Source organism: Siphateles boraxobius, unplaced genomic scaffold, assembly GCF_051911475.1.
Source record: "Siphateles boraxobius isolate OS27281-9 unplaced genomic scaffold, OSU_SipBor_1 130, whole genome shotgun sequence".
In the NCBI taxonomy this organism is placed as follows: Eukaryota; Metazoa; Chordata; class Actinopteri; order Cypriniformes; family Leuciscidae; genus Siphateles; species Siphateles boraxobius.
This window is the reverse complement of record NW_027508734.1, coordinates 43136238-43162378: the sequence shown is the minus strand read 5'-3', so window position 1 is coordinate 43162378 and position 26141 is coordinate 43136238. Positions and strand designations below refer to the sequence as shown.

Here is a 26141-nt window from a genome sequence, read left to right as displayed (position 1 = left end):
TAGCTACAAAAAATAGCTTGGTCAGTCACACGAAAGTAATCAGAATCAATATTGACAGTGCGACTAAGACAATATTTCAATATATATAATTGAGTGTTAAATACCATGAACAGAGACACGATGTGAAAAACACTGCATCAGAATGGTATTATTACATTAGGCCCTGTCCACACAGAGACGCATTTAGCTGTATACATACAAATTTTGTATCGTATTGGCCTTTCGTCCAGACAGATCCGGCGTTTTGGGACACTGGAACCGCTATTTTTTTAAACCGGGTCCCAGAGTGGATAAATCTGAAACCGACAAACTTGCGTTTTCGTGTGTACGGCCAATCCATACATTTTGTGAAACGATGATGTCATCACACCACGTGTCAGCATTAGTCACACACCGCTGTCACACGTAACAGCAACAACAATGGCGGACTATATGCTTGTGATCGTGCTGCAGAAGCTACTGAGCCAGCTAAGGCAAAATCTGCTCCTATGCTACTACGGTGAGCAATCTTCGTCTTCACCTTGCTGTTCGTATCATAGAGTGAGCAAGGTTATGCGCATGCTCCAAATCTTCTTCTCCTTGTTCAGTGTATCTCTGTGGCAGAATTACAGTGCCACATACTGGTCCGGCATGGACCACATCCTTTTAAGTCGGTTTCAGTGGTTTCGTGTGTATGCATATATTTCTTTAGACGACGCCGTGTTTACGGAAAACAATTTAGAACGAGGGGGAAAAAAAAGCTCGGAAAGCTCTGGCTTCGTGTGGATGTGGCCTTAAAGAAACTGTAAAGTTTAACAACTTCAGGACACGTTTTAAAAGGTAACATTTTCATATAATTTAAAGATGGACAGTGGTTATGGTAACTAATGTATAATAATCTAAAAATTAAAAATACCTTTTAGACAGACGAAAGAGAAAACAAGGCTGCGTCTGAGGAGGACCGTTAACTGTCACTACGCAGCTGAGCGTTGCCATGGATACAAACCGCGTACCATAAAGAATGACGTCACTCGCTTAGGTGCATTTGATCCTATGATTTGATCGTCACTTGCTTGTTTCTCCAATTTTTTTTTGTTATTTGATCTGCATGTGCTATCAGTCTTAAGTGCGATAATTAGAATAATATTTATATTATAGAGTTTTAACTCTTCTCTGTGTCAATGGTTTCCTGACTTTAAATGCCTTTGAATGCAAACATCTGCATATTCACTTTATTTCTACATTGTATAATAAATAAAATGTATAAATTGTTGCTAAAGTAACGAGGAACGTCGCCCAACGTAACGAAGTAAAAGTACAGTTTTTTCATTAGAAATGTACTCGAGTTAAAGTAGCCTACCCACATTTAAATCTACTCTTAAAAGTACATTTTTTTCAAAAAAATACTCAAGTAAATGTAACGAAGTAAATGTACTTCTCTGCATTACACTAACGAATAACAGTAAAATGCTGCACATAATTCTTTCTTACACTTGAAAGGCGATTTACACCTTTACAAATCTTCTCTTTCACATGCAAATTGTATTTACACTTGCAATCTTATGTAGGCCTACACTTTCACAAATCTTACCGTGCGCATACATTCTTTATGGCATCATATTACCTTCATAAAGCAAACCACCACCTTTAATACTGAATCGTATGCACATAATTTTATATAGAATATGACAGGAAAAGCTTTTTGTATCTGAATCACATTCCAGATGAACATTAACCCTCAAAACAAGAAAACACCTACAGTATTATCCGGCTGCCTGCTTTCAACATAGATATGATGTCTATGGCTTTCAACCGCGGTCTGCCTTCAAAGCTCACGTCTCTCTCGCTGTCAGCCAATCGGATTGTGCCATGTTGGGAACGATGAACCAATCGCAGCCCATAGCGAGGAGGAAAACTTGTCTCGGATGATTTTCAGGGTGTAAATTGTTGCGTGTCGCGATGGGAGAAATAAAAGTGGGAAGTGATGAACAATAGAGCGGGCTGTTTCCGGGAGGCGCCAGAATTCCCGAACAACTTTCGTGCTCGTTGCATACCGATAGTCTGCCAAGCACAAAGCTCATTGTTGCCGCACACAGCCCGTTCAGTTCACAACAGCTGCAGGCTTTGTGTCAAATGAGAGTTTTAGCCGAGATCGCCGAAGAGGGAGAATCAAACAGCCGGCGTCCTGTTGTCAAATGATTTGCATATCGGACTTCCGCCCCCTGAATTTAGTTTCTGCATCAACTAGCAAAGGCAGAAGAGTGGGCAGACCTGAGCCCTCATTTCAGGCGCAGTCATGCGGACTTGACATTTAAACTCGGTTTAATATTGGACATGAACGGCACACGCGTGTATTTCGGATGGTCCCGATGGATTTGGATTAAACGGAATACTGGGATCTGACACTTGCATTCTGAGAAGCGTTGACTATGCTGGATATCTGCCGGCTCTTGTGGATGTAGGTACCGTGACTGTTTGCGGTTACTTCCCGTGTAGAATTGGGATCTCGCATTGGACTCAGTTGGGTATTTTGTAGCAGGGAAATGCATCGGGCGATGATTTAAAACAGGGGATTCCACGTCCGTTTTGCACTCATCTGTTTGGATCCTAAAGTGGGATACAGCCAGATCCTCCAACCCAGTCCGGTGTATCTGATGTCGGAATGCTCTGATGTCTATTTCAATGTGTCATATTAGAAGAGTTGACCATCTCTTTTGGATGGAGTTTAACCTCGCGATCTGCTTTTGACGTCCTGGACAGTGTGGATGCATTTTTAGGTTGGATTACTTGTTTTTTTGCCTACATTTTTACAGGTTGGATCTCGTTTATTTCGGGTATTTAAACTCGCTGCTTTCTGTGTAACTACTGTTGAAATCACACGTTTCATTCTTGTGATTCGTTTTGACGATCCGCTGGGTGAAAATACTGTGTGATCTCTTGTTTAATTCATTTATTGTTCGTTGAAAGCTTTTTTTGCACACCATGACTTTCTTGTCCGGGGCAGCGGTTCTGTTGCTGCGTGGACTCGTCATCTCTGCGGTATTGGGCTTAGAGAGTTCATACACGAGTCAACTGTCGAACCGAGTCACTCCTGATCCTGCAGCTGTGGCTCCTACAGGTAAGACGTCTGTATCATAACAAACCACAAATCTGATCAACCTGCGCTATTCTGTTTACACCAGATACGCATAGATAAACGCATGCTCGATTGTCACTGCTGTTTTGATGAGTGTTAAGGGAATGTTGACATTGTCACGACACTGGGTCCTGATGTGGGCATGGTCTCTCTTATTCTCGCATCGCTTCTGGATGATTCTAGAGAATCTTATCCTTCCTGTATGTGTGACTGTTTACGAAAGTGATGAAGGTCAGGACAACATGGAATTCCTGCTGTTCCACCAATAAACGCTTGGCATTTGAGCAGGAGGGAATCCCACAGTCATCAGGCAGCAGCTTCATGAAGAGAAACCACAAGATGGGGTTTCCATGGCCACTGGCTGATATAATGCATTTTCAAAATTGACATTTATTTTACACAATATTCAGTAAGCAATTGAAACAGTATACATTCATTAACAAGACTATGGCAGGCCATTTTAAGATTTATTGCTTTAGTGTCTATTTTTATTTTACTAGAATTTTTATTTTTGATTAACTAATAAATAATCCAATAGTGACTAGTATCTTTGTCAATAGTAACTTCCATTAAACTAGCACTTATTCCAATAGTGACTAGTTTCTATCCAGCCAGTCAATAGTAGGCTACCTAGTCTTTATTGTCACCCACTATCCCAATAGTGACAGATAACTATTTCATTATGGCTAATTCCATTATTTTTTAAAAAGTAACTTAAATAGGTTATAGTATACATGATTTAGTTATTAGTAACTAGCCCAAGACTCAGAAATATCATGGCCAATAATACTGTAATTTTTAAATCAACTTCTAATATTTGTATTGGACTATTATAATATTTCTAGTTGACTATTGTATGTTTAAAAAGGTTTTTTGTCAAAACTGATGGGGCAGGAGTTACCGATTCATTGTCTAATGACACATTCTGAAACGTCCAAATATTGGCAGAATAACTGATGCCCCTGATATACTGGATGTTTATCAGAATTGTATACAAGGTTGCCACCATGAGTGGGACAACTGTTAATGTTGTCCTGGGCCCTGTAATGAGGGTGACCCAATAAGGTCTTCTATGGTATAGCCTAGTTTCTAGGAGACGGGGCCCACACCTATAAAACATAGCTTTGGGCTCTGTGAATTTAGTAATGACTGTTTATAATCTCTTCAAATGGACATTTGATATGCAGAAAGAGATCTTTCTAGGTCAATTATGTATCCATCTTTTAGGTCAGATAAATTAGCTTTTTTCTTCTTCTTCTTAAAGTAAGGTTTGGTATTTGTACCATACTGATAGTTAGCATAAACAAACATGACTGTTTCAGTCAGTCAATCAGCCTATTCTGGTTCATAACCCCACAGCTGTTTTCCCAATATTAGTCATGCCTTTAATGACAGTTAATCGTTTTTGACAAGCAGAAGTCTGGTTGGAGCGCTTGCTGAGTACACAGGGTGAGATGACAGATTGCTGTCTGTACAGAGCTACAAACTACTCATATGATGAATGCAATCCAGATCTGTGGTCATACAGGAATGTAGACTTAATCAGATGGGTAAATCACCTGCATGCGAATGGTAATTGAGTCATCAGAAAATGAAATCCCTTGGACAAATTATTTCAGCTGTTGCCATAGTTAAGTGTACTCTAATGGACACTTGTAATCAATTGATTACTTACAACAAGTGCACTACTGTTCCCAGCTGCAACAAACTCCTTGAATTCAGTAAACCCTTAGTTATAATTGTAAGTGCAATGACACTTGGGGTTTTCTTGACTCCGGTAGGGGATTGATGATGCATTTATAACATTTTGAGCATTAACGTGTACTGTCAATGGTGGACTTAACCCCTGGGTTTTGTCGCCCAGAAGTCACATTTCAACATGAAGCATGTATTATTACAGTATTAACTGAAACTCAAAATGTACTTTTTTGTACTTTCCCAACCCTTTTAAAAGTGAAATGTCCAGTGAGTGGCACTAAAATCACGTTCAGTTTTATCCGAAACAGATGAATGTGAATCTGGCAATGTTTCATTAAGTTGGTTGTGACAGCTGCCGTGGCGAGTGGGCAGAAAATGCTTGGTCGTGTTTGAAAATGGCGTATTGTCTACATTAAACCCTATAGTTATTATTAACTGACAGTGTTAACTTAAACACATGTGAGATAAATGCATTTGCTGCAACCATACTCTTTTTTTGCGTGCTTCTACAAGTCTTTGAGCTCTTATATTGTGACATATTTTATTGGAGTCGTACTGAATACTCTCCACGTCACAAGTGCAGTGCTGTACCAGGTGAGCTACCAAGCAAGTTTACTATACATACATCAGAAAAGCCAAACATATGGAGCTGGTTATGTGATTCAAACAAATGGATTAGTTTGCAAATCATGCATTTAAGTGTTTGAGGTAATGACATGGTATTGTGCAAGGAACCATCTGAGAATACGTTATTAATCAATAATCTGCCCCTGTAATCATAATTTGTGTTGAAAGGAATAAAAGTTAGAACTGCAGTAAATTGGATGTACAGTAGGATATGTATAATAGGTCTTTGGAGCAAAAATATTTTTCCAATGAGCCTAAATTGAACATTGACCATTACACAACCTTTTTACAGCTTACCTAGGGAGCTGATTTTGTCAACCTCCAAATGAGTCACTATACACACACAAACACACGTTTATTATAAGGACATGAGAAATGAGAGGGCAGTGTTTTCAGCATTGTTCTCCTGCCACTGATGAGTTTAAAGTCCCTCTGTAATCTATAATTTTATCCCCTAAAACTCATCTTTGATCACCAAAATTACATATTTAAATGTTTTTTCCTGTGAAAAAAATCTGTATGCCTTAAAATAGATTGAATGTAATGTCATTAAGTAAACGCGATTTCATGAACATGCTAATTAGCCCTGCCCCCACTCAATTACGCCAGCTCACAGATTCACTCGGCCAACTTACTGAGGTAAACACTGCACAATGGTATCGCTCTTTACAACGGCGGACACATAACGGTAATTAATATGATTAGCCTTTTGCTTGACTATGTTATCAAACAGCTAATAACGTGTTGTTAATGTTTACCATTTCAGTCTGCCTTCTAAAAATCATCAGAAATGCTTTGAACAACTCATAACGTCAGTGGAGAAAGGCATATAGTTCATAATAACATCGTAATATACATCATACACCCGCTATATTGCTAAATCTACCCGATTTTTCATATCCACAAACAAATATATCGGGATAACCTGGCATCTCTCGCAACACCCCTGTTTGCTGTTAATGATATGCTAAAGCCCACCAGCACATTGACGTGATTGGTTACAAGGTAGTTTGTGACGTCAGAAACACCAGCACCTTCAAACGTAGTCTTTTTTTCACTGCAGTTTTGAGGAGAAAATGCTTAGCAATGGTGTTGACTAATAAAAGTGTTTTAAATTGGTTTGTCTTAAAGCACATTAAACACATAAACAACATTTAAAAACTTGATTTTTACCACAGTTGGACTTTAACTGAAAGTTAAATATCAGTGAATGTGTATGTAGTGGTTGTGTTGGCATATACTTGTGAATTGTGCTTTACTCATTGTAGATTTAATTGTGGATATTAAATGAACGCTATCACACCTGAGCAGTAGGACGTGATACCTACAGGGATACATGCAGTCCTGCTAGTCCGGCAGATAAAATTAGTGAGTGACAAATTAAGTGCTTGTCTTAATACATATTTACACAAGCTGTTTTTTTTTTGTGTACTTAAAGTCTCCACTATATCAATAAGGGTGCAGTCATCATGAGATACAACCCATGAGGAATATTAGGACTTCTTGGAATTCTGTTGCTTAGTAGAACACAGATGAGCTGTCAGATACCCTTTAAAAAAAATCTACAGTAAAAAACTGGCAGCTGGGGTTGCCAGAACTTAACTGTAAAAATACAATTATGATGCTACAAGCTTTATATGAGGCATTTTGATTACTGTGTTTTACTGTTCCTAACTGTGTATGTAAACTATAATGTCAATATACCATCCTCTTAGAGCTATTCAAATCTGTTTGATACTGTAACATGCTGATAATGATGCAGGTGGACTATGAATGGCCATGTGAGGACTTCTAGGTCATCACAATTGCTCTTAAACAGTACATGTCAAGCAAAGACAGCACCACCATGGTAACACGCATGATACTAGAATGCACAGCATTACCATAACATATTCTGATAACAAAAATAAGAAGAAATATAACTAAATAAAATATAGACAAATGTGATGGTTTGTCCGGCAATTCTGGGAATGCCCATAAATTATAAGGTGATTAATGTATTTTACATACACCTTTGCCTTATGTGTTCCCTATTACAAATATAATATTTCTCTGTATTGTTGTGATTCATACATTCCAAATATTGTTTACAATATTTCTGTAAAATTACATCTATTGGGTATTAAAATATATAATTTGTACTGTATATGATATATAAACATGTTTTTATTTTGAATTTATGGAGAACTATTTTCAATTTTCTATTACTAATTTAAAGGTGGACTATGTACTACTTTTAAAGGTGCACTATGCACTACTTTTTGTGCCGCTAGAGGGCGTACATTCAAAACAACAACAACGGAATAGCTTGATGCATATACAACAAGACTTTCAAGCAATAAGACTAACACTGTCTTCTGTGTCTTCAAGTTTTCTGTCAGTAAAGGAATCCAACCAATCACTCACATGTCTATTAAAACGCATGCAGGATCATCTCTGTCTCATTGAAGTTTGTCGCAAAGTTCTCTCCATTTAGGAAATGCCACACCGATGTTGATCCTGGTTTTATTTCTCTTCTTGTCCCAAAATCTTCTTGGGTCGTTTGGTTGATCCGTACGTTGAGGTTTACGTTTTAACGGGACTTATCTTTGTCGATAGAACCAGCTGCAAATGGTAAAGAATAATTGTGTTTCATAACGACTGCGCGAAACGAGCTAGTTGCTAGATAGACGCTACAACTACAACTTCCGCATTTGTCCAAGAGACTATATTGCCATGGTTTCTAATGCAGTAAAAGCGAGGGTAACGCGGATATGACGCCATTGACTGGCGACTCCCTGACACCTGCTCACACGGCCGTTTTACTTGGTTAAAATCGCAATTTTCTCACGATTTACAAATAGTTGGAAACATTTGGGATATTGTAAGTAATCAACTAAACAAAAAATATAACACTGGCCTAGTGGTTTTTGGATATTTTACTGCAAAAATCTTACATAGTGTACCTTTAACATTGTATGTGAAGTTATTTTAGATTGCTAGTGTATGTGATTTCAGTTCAAAATGCTAAATGAGAAATTGAGCTGTTGGTATGCATGCACTTGTGTAGACGTGTGACGATTCCTCTGGCGGCGTTGTGCTTATGTGCATTAGTGCTGGGAGTTTGTCTTTGGCCTTTTTGTGTGTCAAACAGCCCCACTGGTGTTGACCCAATGACCCACTTCCCATCCGGACTGTGGTCATCTGCTGCTTTACAAGCTAGAATAAGCGAAAAAAAGATACAACTGTTACGTATTTCACCACAGAATTAAAGAAAGAGCACATAAGTGATTATGAGTAGACTCTGCTTGTCTGTGTGAGTGGCATGTGTTAAGCTACTTGTTCAGTGAAGGTCTCCCAATTGTAAGCACAGTAATGAAGGGATTTCCTGTCTCACAGATGACTATCATGAAATGCCCTCTGAGTGAAAGGTTGATTGTTTTTGTGTATCTTTCAGATAATTTGAATACACTTCGTCATAGAGGCTTAGATGCATTTGTTTATCAGTGTCTTTTTTTGTCTGTCCCATATTATGAATGTCCTACATGATGAGAGGTGGAACTGGTTTCTTTAGTCCATGCTACTATATTTCAGTTGAAACTGACCAGTAAAGTGCGTTGTACAATCCATTACTCACAGTTCCTGCAGGTAATGACTGCAGGTAATTCGTGGTAAGCTTAAACTGTACAACTTTCACCATCCTACTTGGGATAAAGTTTGTCTGTTGGAACAGCGATTTGTTTGTGTCCAAACAAAGTCATTTTGATCTTGTCCATTAATAATGCAGTCACTCACTGGCTGTCTGGATTATCCAGGTCATCCCTGGCAAATTTGTAATGACTGTTGTAATGTGCTTTTTATCTGTTGTTTAATCAGGGTATTAATCAGTCCATAAAGTAAACCAGTGTCATTAAAGTGATTGTTCGCCACAAAATGAAGATTCTGACATCATTTACTCCCCCTTAGGACCACTGATAAGGTGGGACAACTGAACTGTTTGTCCCAGCAAGAAAATTGGTAACCAAACTGTTTTGGTGACCATTGACTTTCATTCTACGCACATAAAAACACTTAGACATTTCTTAAAATATCTTCTGTTGTGTTCCATACAGGTTTGGAACGGCATGAGGATGAGTAAATGATGACAGAATTTAACTTTTTGTTTGAGAGCTATCCCTTAAGGGTTCTCCCAATGAATGCAGTTCATCCTTCATTCATTCCGTATTACATTTTTACAACTTGCCCTTTCAGATTCGTTTCAGACAGACAATAGATTCAAATACTTTCTCTCTGAGACGCTATATATGAGGGTAACAGTCAAAATCATTTCCCTCACCTTACTTTACCTAAACTTAAAAAACTGTCTGGATCAAAAACTTGTCACCAGCAATTTTTTGACATATGATCAATGTTTACACAACATTCTACAATATACACTGATTGATGCAAATCTTGAAATCTACTGGCAACAGCTTTTGCAACAAATCAACTACAATTACGCATCCCTGACCAAAGTTCTGTTTTCACTACAGAGGCAAATGCTCTACTATTGCCATTGAAGTTCATTAAGATTTCTTTGCAAAATTATTTTTTAATAATAATTGATTCAAAATCATGTCTTGAAGCATTGGAATTATAAAAACTGATCACCATCAAATTGTCATATCTTGAATCAAAGATTTTTAATATTATTTTCTCCTGGCCACTCGGGAAATGAGCAAGCAGACTGCTGCCAAAGAAGCATTATCTACAGAACCAGTAAAATGCTCTATAGCTTTCACAGATCTGAGACCAACATTAAATGCATACGCCAAAAATAAATGGCAATTGGAATGGGATCAGTGCTTAAAACAACAAACTACATTAAATCTTGAATTTGGGAAAAATATATTCCATTTTAATAATCACTGGGATCAAGTCATTTACACACAATGTTGGATAGTAAACCCGAGACTCACAAATCATTTTTTACTATCAGGAGAAAATTCACCAAAGTGTTCATCTTGTCAGAATACACTGTCCATTCAACATTTTTTGACTTAAATACTTATTTAATATTATGTTGATACATTTGAAAAGGTTTTAACCAAGTAAATCCAGTCTTAAGGTTTTTAGAAATGTATTTATTTATTTTTATTTTTGAATAACTAAACGTGGCTCTCGCCATGAACAAGAAAAATAAATAAAGTAAAATGCTAAATCAGATAAAGATTTTTTTCATAACTTATTTTTAAGAGACTGATAAGAGTTCTCATATTTAACACATTTAGCAGTCGCAGTTCCTAGCCAGACTCCATCGCAGCTTTCATTGGCCTAGGACCGCCCAAGAGGACATTTGACTGACATGTGATGCAACCAATCACAGTTCCTTTTAGGGCTGCAACAACTAATCGATAAAATCGATTATAATCGATTATGAAAATCGTTGTCAACGAATGTCATTATCGATTCGTTGGTCTGCTTACGTCACGGGGAGCGTTTACTGGTACGCACACACACGCAAGGTCTCTCTCCCTCAGGCGCTCTGCCGAGCGCGCGCGCTACACGGTTTGGAGCAGTCTCGCATGCGCGCTCTTGCTTGCGCGCTCTAGATTTCGAGAGTTTGAACTAATTCGCGGGCATCAGTGAGCCGCAATCAATAGGCGGGAGACTCCCGGGACTTCCGGGATCTTGGGACGTCTGTATTTTGTCTCGAGCATCAGGTTGCGCAATCAGTTCGCTCGCAACGTAAGTGATGGATTAAAATAGCGCTACCGCAGAAATAGGTTAAATTAAAACGGTCTTTACAAAGCGAAGCACTAAATATAAAGGCAGTTAATAACAGCAGCAGTAAAATATTGTTTTTTAGTCACTGTACTCAGTGGTTTTCAGCGAATGCTTGTGCACTAATGCATAATTTCTCCTGTCCTTTACTCAAGCCTGTTAGCTTGCTGGGTAACGTTACCTCCATTCCGTTCTCTTTTTATAGCATTTGTCTACTAAGTTTTAATTGTTTTTCAAACGCGATCTACTGCGGCTCTACATTCACACAATTGTTTTCAGTCTTTCTATATTTATTTAATCAATTTATCCTTATATTATTCTTTTATATATTATATATAATATATATTATATTCTTTATCCTTATATTCCTTATATATAATTAATTTTAAATAAAAATTAAATGAATTATATATTTTAGATGTTTTTAGTTTGTTTTTAGTTCAGATATTCACATCTGAACAACATGTCTGTGTAAATTTGTTTTAACAAAAATTGTGTTAAAACATAATATGTTGGATATAATTTTTTTAACGATAATCATGTTTGTCAACTTGCCATCAGCAATTATCATTAAAAACAATGCAAATATTGATATTAGTAAAACTCAATGTGTGGCTTTTGCACTTTTTAAAGTACACTTTTACACATAAATACCCTGATTTACGGTTTTATTTAGTTATAATAAAAAAAAATCTAATTTAATTTCTATCCGATTAATCGATTAATCGAAAAAATAATCGTCCGATTAATCGATTATCAAAATAATCGTTAGTTGCAGCCCTAGTTCCTTTTGTTCTGCGTCATGCTCGGGAGGGTGAAAATGTAGTCAATGTCCCTACGATAACAGACCTGCATGCATCTAATAAATTATTTATTCAAGAACGTTTTGCAAATAGAGCTGCAAACTTCACATACTTCTGAAATGCAGCGTGTAGTTGATCCTTGTAAGAGCTCATTGCCACAGTTGTAAACACGACGTCTTTCTTCTTCCGTGAGGGGATTTGGCGTCACGGCGGCTTTGTTTCCAGGTGGGCTGTTAAAGAACGCAATTCACACATCTCCTGGAAATTCTGTAGAATTTAACCAATTAGATGAAGACTTCGTAACTTCTGTAGTGTTTCCAATTTTGTGTTCCATATGCATCAGACGTTCGGCCAACAGTCCGTAAGCATGGCGTCTGAGGCTGACACTATCATACAACTAACATTAATCTCTCAGGAGGTCCTTGGAAATCGACTGTTGTTGCATGTTTGTTGAGTTGGCAGATGAAATCCCCTTAGGGATATTCCTGTGAACGTGGCCGTTCTCACATTAAATGCCTTTGTGTATTTAGACTGTTTAGCCTCTCAACAAACAAACTGCCTCTCTGAGGGACACTCTGTCCTGGAAGCATGAGTCTGGGAATTGTAATTTACCGTAGCCTTAAAAATGTGTCAGGTGATCTTTGTTTTTTTTTGTCTTTTTCTCTCTCTAGACAAGAGGTATTATCATTACGTAAGTCTGAAGTAGGAAGTAAGCAATGATGTGAAAACAGCCTTTCACATGCTGGTTGTGTCACGTCAGCCATTCAATTGTAGACAGACTTGTACTCCAACATTCTTGTCTTTTGTCTTTTAGTGGGATTGGAATCAATGTAATACCAAAGGTTATAGGCTTACAAGGGTACTCCTGTCTCTTGCCTGGAGAACAGTAACAGAATGAATGCTTAGATGGTGTCAGTCTGTTTGTACTACATGATATATAATGTTTATCATTCTCTAAATAGTGTTCTTAGCACAAAAGCTGCATCTAAAGGGCATCATAAATGCATTTACACAAATGCTGAAATAATGTTTTGACACAGCGGGATCATGCTCATTCAGATGTGATGGTTCAGTAGGAAGGGTCATCTTTCACAATAATCAAAGGACTGCTTAAACATACTTCAGTAGTTTTCTCGTTTAGGGCAGCAAGTGAGTCAGGACTGAACAGATTTACACCCCTGTTATTATTAAAGGTAGGGTAGGCAATTTTAAACATGCTAGTAATAGCAAGCTAGCTTTGAAAGCATAACGAGACGAGAGACAACGCTAAATTACCTCTTGTCTCAAAGCACATAACATTATAATAATAACTCACAGTGCTCTAGTGGTATATCCTGACTACTGCAGATTCATTTCGGTGTTGATAGTGTTAACAAGAAACGCATGAATCCGAGTCTGAGGACGTGAACAGCTCCGGGTAGAACGTCAAGGGTTGCCATCTCGTAATTACGGTTACAACATGGCGTGAGTGCAGCATAAGCTTGTTGTTTTGGTTCAGACCAAATGCAATGATCCTAATACTTCCACAGAAGATATATGTACAGTATATGTTTTAACATTTAGACCACTTCTATAATTAATTGCTATCAGGATGGGAAGAGAGTTTCAACCAGTATAACAAAAAGTGTTTATAAAAGAAATTGCATTTAATGCAATACATGTAAATTGTTCAAAATATAAATTAAATTTATTGCAAAAAAATTAATAAATTAATAAGAAACTATTAATTATTCAGTGTTTGCTACATATCATACTCAAAAAGTGGCACATTTTCTGTTCTTGTTGTTCGGACTAGAACAGGGTTTTTTTCTATTCTTATTTTTTTATGGAATGTTGCAGTAATATAAATAATATGCACAATCCAATCAATTCCCTATGGATATTTCCAATTTCACCTTCAATAAGCCGGTTCACCCAGATATGGGAATAAAAGACGGGCGCAATGTCCTTTTCATGCTGACTTAGATGTTTTAGATGCTTGAGTTTAGCGGTCACTTGTTACTCATCTTTGTGTCCATCGCAAAGTAACAGAGTCTCTCAGTAATAACAGCAGCACCGCCATATACACTGTTGTCCCTTTACATTTCCATTAATTTGTCTGTTAAGCTCTTTATCTGGTCTTATTAAAATGAAGTCTATGCCAGAGCAGTTGTTTTCCATAGACATTGTCTCAAAACAAACAGCGCTATTAAGGCTCTGGAAGCAGCATCAGAGCACCTTTAATATGCGGGGCTGAGGTGGATCAGAGCTGGTATGTTATAGTTGTGCTTTAATGCAACATTTTATGCCCCCCCCCCTAAACCCTGATTGCCTACACAATGCTGAAACAAATTACTAAACCCTTACCCTAACCTATAAGCTAACCTGTGATGGGGTAACTAACACATTACAAGTAACGTGAGTTAAATAATCATATTACTTTTTTTTTAACAAAGTAACACATTACTTTTAAATTTACAACAAAATATCTGGGTTACTTTTAAATAAGTAACACAAGTTACTTGGTTTTCCCATATATTGACTGACACCTCTTCTCTCCCAATGTTGAGAGAAATCGGGAGGTACAGAGGTTGTGTGTGCTGTGTAAACATGATGGTTATTGTTGTCTTAGACTAAATGTAAGCATGCATTTACTCATCTCACTTGCACAAAAACAGATTCAGTATTCTTCAAAATGAATAAAAACAGTGAAATTAATATCACACAAACCACCAATAATTAAATGTTGAATTGCACGAATATACTTTATGCATTTAATCTCACTTTATTGAACAATTTCTATTATTCAATTAAACCATTCTAATAAGCATTGTGAGGATTTAGAGTGTGTTCCTGTATTTGGTTGCATTGTGAGTATTTGCAGAGCATTTTGTCAAACTGATGAAGATGTTTTCTTAATTTGCTGGTGTTTTCTTCAGTTGCAGCATGTTAAACTCTTGGCCACCGTAATTTAGGCTATGTATAAGGTTGATCAAACTTGATTAAAACAATATTTAAACTCCATAACCTTAGACCTAATTCTTATTTCACAAATTCTTGAACCAGCAAATCACAAAGAGCATTCTGGGATGAATGAGTGGTGTTGAGCGGACTGAGCAAGCAGAGGTGAATCTTCAGAAAGGCGCTCTCCGCTCGGGATGAAATATTTCCGCTCCGCTCACATGCTCTTGTTGGTGATAGCAGCGATTGCCGATTTCTAGTTGCGTAAGGGTTTAACGGTCGGCCTTCTTTTTTTTTGGGTTCAACAGAAGAAAGAAAGCCATACAGGTTTGAAACAACATGAGGCTGCTATTATGTATTCACATTTTTCAAGCTTAATATTATCAAAAGACAACTGATCGCCATCTAAACTTGGGTGCTTGAAGTAGAACTAGACGTCATAATCTAGACTGCCCTGACAGTTTTTTTTAAGGGTCTGATCATGCTTTCCGATTGAATCTAGTGGAACACATTCACACACGTCTGCTCAGTTGGAACACTAGATGCCATCAATTCCTTTGAGACAGTTTGAGAATATCCTGCATGTCTGATATCTACCGTCATCACAACAGTATGACCTAGACACTATATCTCTTGGGGTAATTAATTAAATTCATGTGGGTTTACATTATTACACGCTGTCACAGACACATACTTAAAAGTAGCCTATGTGCCCCAGGCTAATATAACTGTGATTCAGTTGAAAATGAGGTTTTTATGCGGGTACTCTACAATATTCTTGTCCATAAGTATAACAATGTAGGTCTATTTAATGTGTTCTGTTATATTGTCTATCAGGCAAAAATCGTAAGCCTGAATAATAAAATCTCCAGATGTCTGTTAGTATCCTTGTGAATAAATCAGTTAAGATCCACATACTGTAATTGCACATTCTCATGTGTCTCTGATGAGACCCCAGACACTGTTGTGCTTATCTAAGGTCAGAGTGGCCTCTTTTCCGAATAAAATGGCAAGAGTAATGTTTAAATTTAACTGAAACTATTCTCTGAAGCCTTGCATCGTCCAACTGGTATCTCAGATCATGCAGAAAATTGTCCCTAATGGAAATGTAGGTCACTGTATTGAGCTGGACGGTGCAGCTTGTTTTGTGCCATTCTCAGAGGAACTGAAGGAGCTCTTTGTGATATGCTGCATGTGGCTGTGTTGTGAGGTTTTCTTGGCATTTCTAGTCTGGTCTGACTAGCTGCTTTCACAATGTGATGGTTGCATTTCAGGATACTGGTGTAAATACACTCTAGTGAAATGACCCATTTTGTTGTGGAATACACAAGAAAATTGCTGAGAGGGCAAACACAAAACAAAAAATCCTTTAACCTGTTAATAACCAACGCCCCCGGTACCGGGGGCAACGGGGCGCCCCCCCCCCCCCCCCGCGAAAAAAAATTCATATTCAAATTTCAGCTTTTTAATGCATCTAATCACTTTGATCAACTCCTAACGAGTGCTGAGTAATCCCTCTAAAACGGAGTGTACCGCCAGCTGGCGCCACCTAGCTTCGATAAAAAATAATAATAATATTTTTCAAAAATATTACCTTGATCAACTTAAAATAGGTGTCATTTGAAAGCTTAGAGTCTGAAATTTACAATGAATGTAGCCAATTTTATAACTTCCTAAGTAGTGATGAGTTATTTGCTGATAAATAGAAAAAAAATGTTTTCATAATTTATGAAGTAGTACATACTACAATATGTCAAATACATCATACAGCTCAGACAGTCATGTGCCATATGTCATTTGAAAGGTCTCAATGAGTAGAATAGAACAAGCATAATTGTTTCGGGCTTTTTACTAAACTTGAGTGAGGTTTTGTACAAGAAGCCCCTCAAGAGACCATATGTAAATCATATAAGGATGCATAATTTAAGGCACATTTCCGTTCGTAACTTCATTAAACATTCTCCGATTGTGGGAAATGACACATCATTATTTACAGCAGATTCTTACGATTAAAATGAGTCCAAACTTAACATAATCCATCACTCAGAACTAAAGATATTCCTCATGGATTTCTACCACAAAGAAAATCCACAGACGCACGTAGCCAAGCAAGGTAGCTTAGACTTGGCCTTTTCACTCGTATCTTCATGAAAGATACATCGATCATGTAAAATGACATATCGTTATTTACAGCAGGGGCTCACGATTAAAAAGAGCCCAAACTCAATATATTCCATAAATCAGATCTAAAGATATTCCTCATGGCGTTCCAACACAAAAATACCACAGACGTACCTAGCCAAGTATATACTGGTGAAGCACTCGCGTTGGTTTTTCGCTTATAACTTCATGAAACATGCACAGATCGTAGGCTATTGCACAACATTATTTTCAGCAGACTCTCGCGATCAAAAAGAGCCCAAACACAGCATAATCCATCACTCAGATCTTAAGATATTCCTAATGGAGTTGTAACACACGCACCCCCACAGGCGCACATAGAGCCTTGTATATAGATGGAGCACTAATGCCGCGATTTAACTCATAACTCAATGAAGCATGCATAAATCGTGTAAAATGGCACATCATTATTTACAGCAGATTGTTAAGATTAAAAAGAGCCCAAACTCACCATAATCCATCACTCAGATCTAAAGATATTCCTTATGGACTTCTAACACATGACGTTGCACTATGCGCACCAATGAAGTAGCAGTAGCAGTGATGCTATGTTGTTTTGATGTGACGTTTCAGCTCATAACTCCATGAAACATGCATGGATTGTGAAAAATCGAACATCTTTATTGACAGCACTTTTCTCACGATTATTATGTAATTCTCACGATTACAAAGAGCCCAAACACAACATGATCCATTTCGTTGATCACGAGATATACCTCACGAAGTGATGCATGCTTGGCTAAAAAAACATGTCTCTCATCTTTCCGGGATGCAATGTGTTTTCCAATGTTTCCGGAGCCATCCGTGCTTTTTTCAAACGTGGGATAACACAAAATATGTATCATCTTAAAGCTTAGAATCTCAGCTTTTTAAAGCATCTAACAACTTCGATCAACTCTGAACGAGTGCTGAGTAGTCCCTCTATATCTGAGGGCACCGCCCGCGGAGGCCACCTGGCTGCGAAAATATTAATTATCATATTTTTCAAATATATTGCCTTGATTAACACAAAATAGGTGTCATTTGAAAGCTTAGAGTCTGAACTTAATAGTGAATGTAGCCAATTTGAACATCTCCTAAGTATTGCTTAGTTATTTGCTAATAAATAGAATTTATTTTTTTCATAATCTATAAAATACTTTTTTTTACTATGTACTGCAATGTGCCAAAAACACAATACAGCTCATGAAAGATTCACAGATCGTTGAAAATGGCACATCATTTTTTACAGCATACTATTACAATTAAAATGAGCCCAAAATGAACATAATCTATTGCGTTTATGACAAGATATTCTCCATGGAGGAACAATTTTAAAAATGCCCATTAGGGGGCGTCAATGACTGAAAAAAAAGCCTGTCTTGGTTCCAAATGCTGTAACTTTTGATTCCTTTATCCAATCACCACACACTTTTATCCAGATGCAGCTCACATGTAGAGGGAATTCACCAAAAAAGAATTTTCCACCTACCTTATTTCCTTCCTGAGTTATTATATGTCAAATAAGAAAGATATGCAAAATCATAATAAAAATTATATTTATTTTTTGTCTTTTATCAGCAGTTTCTCGGCAGGAAAATGTCCAAATGTAATGTAATTTATATTTTCAAAAAATTTGAAAAGTGTTCTATCAAACGATACCTACCTTTTGACTCTCCTTGCTATAGTTTTGGAGTTATGAGTCTTTAGTTTTGTGTGTCACTCAGAAAACAACATTTTTTTATTGCCTTTCAAATGTGTGAGGACTAAACAAAAAGGCTACGTTTGTTCAGAATGCTGTAACTTTTGAGTACTTTATGCAATCACCACAAAATTTTATCCAGATGCAGGTCACCTGTAGAGGGACTTCACCAAAAAAGAATTTTTGAGCTACCATATTTCCTTCCAGAGTTATTCCATGTCAAACAAGAAATATGCAAAATCATAATAAAAATTATATATATAATTTTTGTCTTTTATCAGCAGTTTCTCAGCAGGAGAATGTCCAAATGTAATGTAATTTATATTTTCAAAAAATTTGAAAAGTGTTCTATCAAACAATACCTCCCTTTTGACTCTCCTTGTTACAGTTTTGGAGTTATGAGTCTGTACTTTTATGCGTGTCTCTCAGACAAAACAACTCAAAAATGGCTTCAGTGCTTAACAGGTTAATGAAGATATGAATTGGTGGTGAGCAAAATAAACACAAATGCATACTTCCTCCTGTCTGAAGTATATTTCATTCTGTTTATTTGGCTCACTGCCTAGCCTTGTCGTTATGGATTTTGTTTCACTTCTCATTGATTCTACTATGTCTCAGTCAGAGTTTCTATAGTATAATGCAAACATACTGAACAAATGAATGACTTACAGGTTTGGGCAAAACTCAGTTTAAAATTTGACAACTTGTCGGTTCATGAGATTCCACACAGGAATCATTGTTTTTCGGAGAAACAAGTACTTGAGGAAAGAGGTGTGACCAAGATGTAAATCTTATGGTATATTTAAAAATAATTTTTTATTATAATATATATATAAAAATATAGTATATTTAAAAATATTTTTGTGCGTTAGTACAGTCAAAAAAATGACAGCACCTTTAACTTGTGTGTAGTAATACCTGAATGTTATATGTAGCCTATATCACAATTCATAATGAACAATTCAATGCATTATTAAAAACTACACTTATAGAAACTTTCTTTGAATATCCTTTTATTTTAATTCCACTTTAAAATTATAATTATAATTTTGCATCCTGTTTGCTAACTCAATTCAAATTCGTGAATGGATTTGCAGTTTCAGTAGTATTCTCAGTTAATTTCCAAATATCTTGTAACCCTGATGATTTGGGGTTGTGATATATTTACAACAATATAACACAGGTATCACAATTGTGGAGCCTGAAAACATGCCAAGCACTCAGCTGTGACATCCGTTAGCATGATGCTAAAAAGGGAATGACATGAAGGTGCTAAGACCCACTACAGAGGATGATAAAGACACACTTTATAGTCCACCTGTGGTCCCTAGATTACATGCCCTTGATCTCTGTACACACACACACACACACACACACACACACACACACACACACACACACACACACACACACACACACACACACACACACACGTCTCAAATGTCCACCGTCACTGTCCGCACTGTCATCTTGCAAGGGGAAACAGAACTGTTCAAACATCTATATCAGGTTTATTTACATCGGTTGCTTTATTAATAATATAAGTGTCAGGCATCACAAAAAGCCAGGAGAGAGTATAGCTGGTGTATTCATTGGAAGACTGGATGGAAAACTGGCCACTGCTATCACAACATATTGCCATGGTGTTAAACCTTCAAGGTGCATGAGCGACATTTTACACAGTCACACTGAACAAAAATGGTGTTGAAACAATTCTCACATTGTTGGTAGATTTTATAAACGGTTACAAAAAATGGCAAGTAGAACATTGAATTAAATACAATTTTGAATTAGAAAGACTGAATTACTATTTTTTTGTAAAACTTACTCCAATAATCTTTGTTTTATTTACTTATTTACACAAATAAAAAAATATTAAGTCTTTTACAGTTCATGCCTATGCTTTCATGTCCAAAACGGCACACCTTTTTATTGTTTTTTTTTAGAAACATGTTTATGAAAGCTTGAAGTGGTGCTGTTAATGTTTGAGATGAAGGGAGGTTTTGGATGAAAGGAAAAGGAGCAGCCTCTCATTTCAGGGACTTTCCCTTTTCATCAGGGTCAGAGAGAGAGAGAGAGTGAGTGAGTGTGTGAGAGAGAGAGAGAGAGAGTGAGAGAGAGAGAGAGAGAGAGAGAGTGAGTGAGTGAGTGAGTGAGTGAGTGAGTGAGTGAGAGAGACAGAGAGAGAGAGAGAGACTGTTGCTCTGTGGGTCTTAAATCTCGTCTCTGTAAAGAAGACCAACACAGAAAGATACAGAGTGCTTACAAAAGGGTGTGTTCTATGACCCCCCCCAAAAAAAACAACAACAACAACAAACAAACAAAAACAAACAAACTGTCACTTCTCTGTCACTAAACTAACAGCCTGCTCATAAACCATAGAAATCAATCGAGAAAAATGTATGTCACATTGGCACGCTCTCAGTTCCTTTATCTCTAACATCAATGACTTTCTCTCAACACTTCTACAGTAGGCCTATGTGACAGAGACATCACTTTTTTTTTATCAGATGTAGAATTCCTCAAAATGTTTTCTTATGCTTTTACCGTGAGTATTTCAGGAGTGGCACTAGAATAACATCAGCTGATAATACACAATATTTTCTTCTCTCACAGCTTTTCAGTATCGCCACCATACATTTGTTTAGATTTCTATTTTAAATAAATGCTTCTCTTTTGAACCTTCTATTCATCAGAGAATCTTGAAAAAATGGATCACTCTTTCAACAAAAATGATAGGCAGCAAAACTGTAAACGTTGATAATAATAAATGTTTCTTGAGCACCAAACCATCTTATCAGAAGGATTTCTGAAGGATCATGTGACACTGAAGACTGTAATGTAATGACCGTTGAAAATTCAGCTTTGCCATCACATTTTAAAATATATTCAAATAGAAAACTATTATTTCACAATATTACTGTTGTTACTGTACTGTACAGCGTTGGTGAACATAATAGACTTTAAAATGTTTCAATGTGTAATGTTTCAAAAGCATTTTACAGACTCCAAACTTTTAAACTGTAGTGACACATGTATATTCTACTAGCCTATATATTTTTGAAGCAGTGGTGAGAAATGCTAAATCAAGCCACCTTTTATTGAGATTTTACTCTCCACTGTGGGTAAAGTGGGCTGAAGGGCTAGATGAGTCAGCGTATGCTTTGAGGTTAGTGGTAATCCAGCTCTGCAGGCACACTCCCCCCCCCCCCCCCCACCCCCCCTCTAAAAGAAAAAAAAAACAGGTGCGTTCTCATGGGCCGCTTATCCGGCTTCACAAACCACTAGAGTTACACATTCTGTAAATGTGTTGCCATGTGCTGCACTTCCGCTATAACTCTGTCCGGCTAATTGATTGTGGATAGACTGAAGGCTTAATTATTCCACTGGTGCCTAAGATGTGGTCAAAGGTTAAATCCATCATGCTCTGATGTCATCTCTTTGGACAGTGAGCGAGGTATTTGCTGTCATAATGCTGAAATACTGTGTTATAGTGGAGTTTTATCATCAAATTCAATCTACCATAATGCTCAGATGCACTATCATGCTGGATGCCGCATATTACATCCATATAAGATATTTACACTTTACTGCAGGTCACACAAGCCCCTTTCAGACAGAGATTCCGGAAAATGCACTAATAATATGTCCTGGGATTTGTCCTGGGATCGTTTAATTTTGGTTCATTCACACTACCAGTGATTTTCTGGAATCTGTGAGTGCGTTCACACACATCCCGCAAAGATCCCATAAGGACACATGACATCAGGATGTGACTTGTAATGTACGTGACGCAAACGTTATTGTTGAGGTAAAAGAAGGGAAGAGTTTGCATTGCTTTGATCAACATGCCAGCTGATCCGGCATTAGATGTTGATGTGCAAACTTTCGTCCTTAATTCCTTTTGTTCCATGAAGTACACAAACTTTTTTCATTGTTAATGTGCAACGTGAACGCTGACCTGCATTTACAACCCCCAGTCAAAGAGTTGCACGATAACTACGTCATTGTGATGATACATGCGTCATCACACCCCTTACGGCATTGGTCCTTCCTTTTGTTCACACAGGGCGCATTCTGCGACTGATTCCAGCAATGTTACTAGGTCCCCATCCCGGGACGCGTTTACGTTCACACCAAGCGTGCCGCACAAGCCCTGAAAAGTGAAGCCAAAACGTCTCGATCGCCCCCCGGTGACCGGTCCTAGTATAGCTCATAAACCCCGCCTCCCCATGTTATTCAATGGAACGTGAGACCAACTAAACAATTAAATTACACCTCACGTATCTTTTTTCCAAAGATAGTTTCTGTCATTTACTGTAGTTTTTATCACACCGATGTAATTTCAAGTTTTTGTTTTTAAAATAAGTTTGTTTTTAGTTAGTTATTTAATGCTTTAAAAACGGCGCTGTGGCGTCATGATTGACAGCTGTGATTGACAGATTCTCTGAGCGAAGTAGTCACTGAAGCAACAACGGACTTTTTTTCGGGATCTTTGGAGGACTGATGAGATTGGAGCTTTAAATTTAATATCTAAATTTCTATAATTTATTATTTCACACTGACATAATGTGTTCTGCATCAGAGGCGTGTGCTTGTGATTGATCCAGCGAGAGTGAGGGCGGGACGTTGATTTCGCGGCTTTACTTCCTGCTCACTACTGCGCATGTCTGGTCCCGAAATCGCAACTGCGCAGACTCAAGTCCCAAGATGTCAGCGCCATATCGGGACAATGGCGGCTTCACTTCTCACCAATGGAAGAGAGCGAAGGGGTATCGTCCATCTTTTTTTACAGTCTATGGTTCACACAGAAGACACTCTAGCATATCTATGGTAATTTTCTGGGATCAACACTCTGTGTATAAGGGGATTTAGGGTGTGTTCACACTTGGCATGTTTAATTCGATTAAAACGAACTCTGGTGCGATTGCTCTGTTAGTGCGGTTAATTTGAATAAGCATGAATGCTGCCATCCGAACCCTGGTGCGTACCAAACAAGAGGACTTAGGCCGCTGAAAATATGGGTATCGGTCCACTTTCAAATTAACTATATTCAAATGAAATATGACACTGACGAAAGACATGTAAACAAACCGAAAATGGGACACAGTGTCACAAGATGTGACCCTCAAAGGACATAATGCTGAAGCATACCTGTTTTTTCTCATCATAGTCGCGATTTTGCCCATCACAGTTCGGTAGAGGCATCAGAACCACGTGCCACGAACCATATGTGTGTGTGACAGAGGGATTCCTGCTGCTGTTTTGTCTCCTTAATAAGCTCTTCATGAGTTCTACACACATACAATGAGCGCGTTTATCCCAGCACACAGCATTATTTTGGATGTTCGGTAAGTTCCGTCGCAAAATGTACACAATAAAAAGCCAACCAATCAGGTTGTGGACGTATACCTATGCTTTTAGGTTCGGTGTTAAAATGCCAATGTGAACGCTAAGCGGACCAGGACTACATTTTTTTGTTTTTTTTGGTCTAGACTCTACAGGTGTGAACACACCCTTAATCTGCAGTCTTACACATTCTCATTGAAAAATAATTTTTCAGCTACTTGCTATTACACCATTTGTACCTTCTCAATCACATGACATTTTATGAAGACTTGCCATCAGACCCCTGTTTAAGTAATTGGAATAAGGGTCAGAATTTCTTCAACAATTGGACAAATAAAGCCCAGATGCTCTTGTGGGAAAATTTGGAGCGAAACTGTAGGCAGATTTAGTAAGGTCTGATTGTGTTTATAGCTCCTATTGTACCATAGGTGACGTATTTCCCTGTATAACCACTGAAGTCATATTTGTGTTGGTGGCATTTTAGAGAATCTGTAGGACAGTTTGCAGGAAGTGGTTCCAAATAAACAGGAAGTCACAGTTCTCTAACAGGAACCCGAGAGGGTAGCCTACTCGCAATATTCATGATGTTACTGAAATCAACAATGATGATGCTATTTCGAGAAAAGTCAGACTAATAAAGAACTGTTTGACTAGAGCTGTTTTTTTATGTCAACGTAAATGCAAATATCACAATAACCAAATGATTTTAACAAATGTTAAGCAGGCATGTGTTTTTATATTTAGACAACTATTCAAAGTATGTTTTGTATCTACAGTATTGCTTGTTTGCCCCCTATTTTAGTATGAGACCACCGGGCAGTATATTTAGGCCTGGTTTCACAGACAGGGCTTAGATTAAGCCTGGAGTAAGCCTTAGTTTAATTAGGACATTTAAGTAGCATTTATAATCGTGCCTTAAAAAAAACAAAAACTGTGCATTTTGCGACAAAACAATGGGACTGACATATTTTAAGGTATGTCAATGCAAGTTGCTTTCCATTTCGACAGCTCAAACATGCATTTTAGTCTGGGACTAGGCTTAAGCCTTGTCTGCGAAACCAGACATTACTGTCCTAACTTTACAGGGTTCCTCTTACACGGACACCTAAACCAGCGGTTCACACATCTGTAAAATACTGTACCAAACACTCATTAGGTCATGTGACTTCATATATGTCTTTTTTTAGAGACGGAATATTGTTGTTGCAGATTGTACTTAGCCTATTTAAATGTCACTACATTAACATTATGTTGCTAGCCAACATACCGTATGAAACTTGAGATAATCTTGAAATCGTCCGTTAGAGGGGGTTGAAAATTAATTAACAACCAGTAATGTTTTGCATAATTTTTCATTCATTTCCAGCTGTTACTGTTCATTAAATACCTATTACTTTATTCAGGTAAGGAAAGCATTTCAGGTGCATAAAAAAAATTATTACTAAAAGTAACATGTATAATCTTTAGTGGTAGGGCCAGTGAAACTGTTGGCAGGGCAAACAAAAATCTTTAAAAATCTTGCAATGATCTACCAGGCCTTAGTCGACTTGCTATGACCCCTTTGACTTTTTGACTGTCAGTTCAGACTTCTGCATTTGCCATTAGGTCATGAAGGGACGTGGTTGGACCTCCTCCCCTCTGACGGACTGATGTTATCAGAGAAGTTCCCTTAGGCAGTTCATCACTGGGTGTCCTGTCTTTATGTTTAAGTCGCAGCCTATGCGACTAATATCTCTACACACCATCTGCAAACACAAAGGGATGATGTGGGGTTCTTCTTCCTCTCATGACTGCGCACTACTCTCTTTCCTCTTGCAAATACTGATCTTCACTCTTTAGTCTTTAGTGTTGCTTATACAATCACAGATAAGTATCTGCTCTAATTAAAACAGGCTCTCTGCTTTGGTGGTTAGTCACTCAGATCTTCGGGTTTCACCTTCAATCCGCACATTCCTACTGTAATGGCGCACAAGCTCTGTCTCCTTTTCTGGAAGTCTGAATTCCT

The 26141-nt window shown here is 37.7% G+C and overlaps 1 protein-coding gene across 1 annotated transcript in view; it reads left to right on the top strand.

The window, feature by feature from the left end:
* The first annotated feature begins 1852 nt into the window (after positions 1–1852).
* stim2b (stromal interaction molecule 2b) overlaps positions 1853–26141 on the top strand; it is a 58966-nt gene continuing 34677 nt past the window's right edge. The window contains exon 1 of the mRNA XM_077229531.1: positions 1853–3097. Coding sequence (XP_077085646.1) covers positions 2962–3097 — 136 coding nt within the window. The 5' untranslated portion in view covers positions 1853–2961. The remainder of the gene's footprint in view (positions 3098–26141) is intronic.